Genomic DNA, 2,402 nt, shown 5'->3' with positions numbered 1-2,402 from the left:
CCCCCGACGGACGTGCCGAGATTGGTTATAAAATTAGAGGCATTTGTTCTGCTGTCAATACCCCGCCTGCTCCAGCCCTGCTGCACTGCCTGCCTGCACCCTGCTCCTCTGCCCCGCAAACACCCCCTGCCCAGACCAGCACCTCCACTCCACACCAGCGCGAATGTGGCCATGGGGACACCCCAACCAGCCCTGACCCTGCACCCTAATGGGGCTCTGCAGGACCCTGCTGCTGCCCAGTGCATGCTCACCCTGGGACCTCAGAGACGTAGAATCATAGGATGGTTTGGGTTGGAAAGAACCTTAAGATCATCTAGTTCCAACCCCCTGCCGTGGGCAGGGATGCCTCACACTAGACCAGGTTGCTCAAAGGCCCGTCCAACCTGGCCTTGAACACTGCCAGGGATGGGGCAGCCACAGCTTCTTCAGCAGCCTGTAAAGAGCCCTGGCTCTTCCCATATCCCAGCCCCAACCCTGAGTTCTGAGCTTGGGCTGCTCCAACCCCTAGATACCACTGAGAGCATCCTTGCACCTTCAGCTGGACCTGGGGGTTCCTCCATTCTGGTGGGAAGCTCCCCACTACCCTGTCAGTCTCTGTTCTCCCTCTGCAGTGTTTCACCATTGAGAAGCTGGGCCGGCGGCCCCTCATCATCACTGGCTTCTGTGCCATGGGCATCTGCTTGACTGGCATCACCATCTCCCTGCTGCTGCAGGTAGGGTCTGTAGCCACCCTTCCACAGGCCAAGCTGGGGCTGGAGCCCTAGTGCATTAATGAGGGCTGGATGACGAAGAGATGGGTATCACCCCCAGGGAGGGAGCATGCATGGAAATGAGGGGTGTGCTGGCTCGTCCAAGCAATGTTTTCCCTTCAAAGTTAAAGGGAAGGAAAAGTCAGTGAAAAGAATGACAAAGAAGAAACCTCAAATCCACATGAGAAAAATTCTGCCACTTGTGGTAGCTTTTTCTGCAGAGACAGTTGTCCCCAGGGAGGTGTCAGGGGAGGTGGAGCGGTCTGCAGGGTCCTTCCTCTGCTGCCTCTCCTGGGGGATGCTCCCACAACTCTGGGGACACCTCAGCATCATTGAGCTGTGTTGAGGCTGACCCTCACCAGCTTTGCCCCAGACCGCTCATTGCTTGTCTGCATCTCCCCCATGTGTCCTGCATGGCCGCTGTCCCCAAGGGCCACCACCAAGCCGAGGGGCAGGCATGAAGCTCAGGGCCACCACCCTAGTAGCACCCCCATCCCCGTGTCTCCTCGCAGACCACCCTGCCCTGGATGTGCTACGTTGGCGTCATCTGTGTGATTGGCACCATCGCCGGCTTCTGCATGGGACCAGGTGGGTCTGGGGCCAGTGGGAGTAGCTGTGAATGGGGTCCCAGGGAAGCAGGGAGCAGCAGGTTTTGGTGCAGGCAGGTAGAAGGACCAGTTCCTTGGCCCATTCCCTGCAGCCAGGCTCTGGTTTATCACACTGCACCCTATAAGCAAGACCCCACCACAAGCCCCTCCAGCTCCATATATGTCTGGGGCACACTCCACCTCTTTCTCCCCATCCCTGCTCCCAGGTCTAGGAGGGAGAAAGCCCTGGCAGCCTTCCCCAGGGTCTCTGGAAGTGCCATTTGCTGCCATCACAGTGTGGTGGGGAGCATTGTCCTGCCCCTAACTGAGCCCAGGCTTGAACAGCAAGGAGTGAAACCTGGACTGGTTTACCCAGTTGATGTATTAGCAGAGCTGTTAACAGATTTATAATTCATCCTCAGCCCAGACTTTATTCACTGTAATTACATCTTTAATTAGGATTTTAATGGCTCATTGTTCACAAACAATGATGAATAGGAGTTTTAAAACCAAAAAATATATATCTCTATTCTGGGCGAGCTGTGAGTAAGAGTCCGCAAGAGGCTGCGCTCCTCCCTCACTTCCTAGCACTTGTTTTTGGTTTCTCTTTTCCCTTGGAGCACCTTTTATAAGGAGGTCCCAGTCAGCCCTGACCCAGGCAGTAGGATCCCAGGCACATCACTACATCAAATACAGCTCCCTGAGAGATCCCTGTGTGCCCTGGGGTGTGTGCTGGACCTTGGATCCCACCCTCCAGCAAGGTGACTGTCCTGGGATCCAAGGCTGCTGGCTTAGTGGTGGCTGGCAGGAGAGCTTGAGTCCTACTGAGAAGTAGCCCCAACCTGTGTCCAGCTTTAGTGGCCAAGTTGGCTTGGGAAATCATTTTCAGTCATTCTGGTTTTTAAAATGTACATGGAAAAATAACCAGGTTGGAAAATGGTGTTTCTGTGTCCTGCAGGGAATTCTGGTGCTAGGAAATGTGGTTGGTTTAGGTTCCTGCCTAAATCAACCTCGGCATCAATAGAAGCTAATCAATAGAAGTAAATTTTCTGAACCATTTTGATCA

At 54.4% G+C, this 2,402-nt stretch overlaps 1 protein-coding gene across 1 annotated transcript in view; it reads left to right on the top strand.

The window, feature by feature from the left end:
• The window catches only part of LOC104404839 (solute carrier family 2, facilitated glucose transporter member 9-like), a gene marked incomplete at its 5' end in the record, with an annotated part of 6,441 nt that overhangs the window by 3,010 nt on the left and 1,029 nt on the right, over positions 1–2,402 (top strand). The window contains 2 exon segments of the mRNA XM_010013371.1: positions 612–713; positions 1,262–1,337. Coding sequence (XP_010011673.1) covers positions 612–713; positions 1,262–1,337 — 178 coding nt within the window.

Source organism: Nestor notabilis, unplaced genomic scaffold (genome assembly GCF_000696875.1).
Source record: "Nestor notabilis isolate BGI_N333 unplaced genomic scaffold, ASM69687v1 scaffold11334, whole genome shotgun sequence".
NCBI classification, from domain to species: Eukaryota; Metazoa; Chordata; class Aves; order Psittaciformes; family Psittacidae; genus Nestor; species Nestor notabilis.
This window is presented reverse-complemented; position numbering and strand designations above follow the sequence as displayed.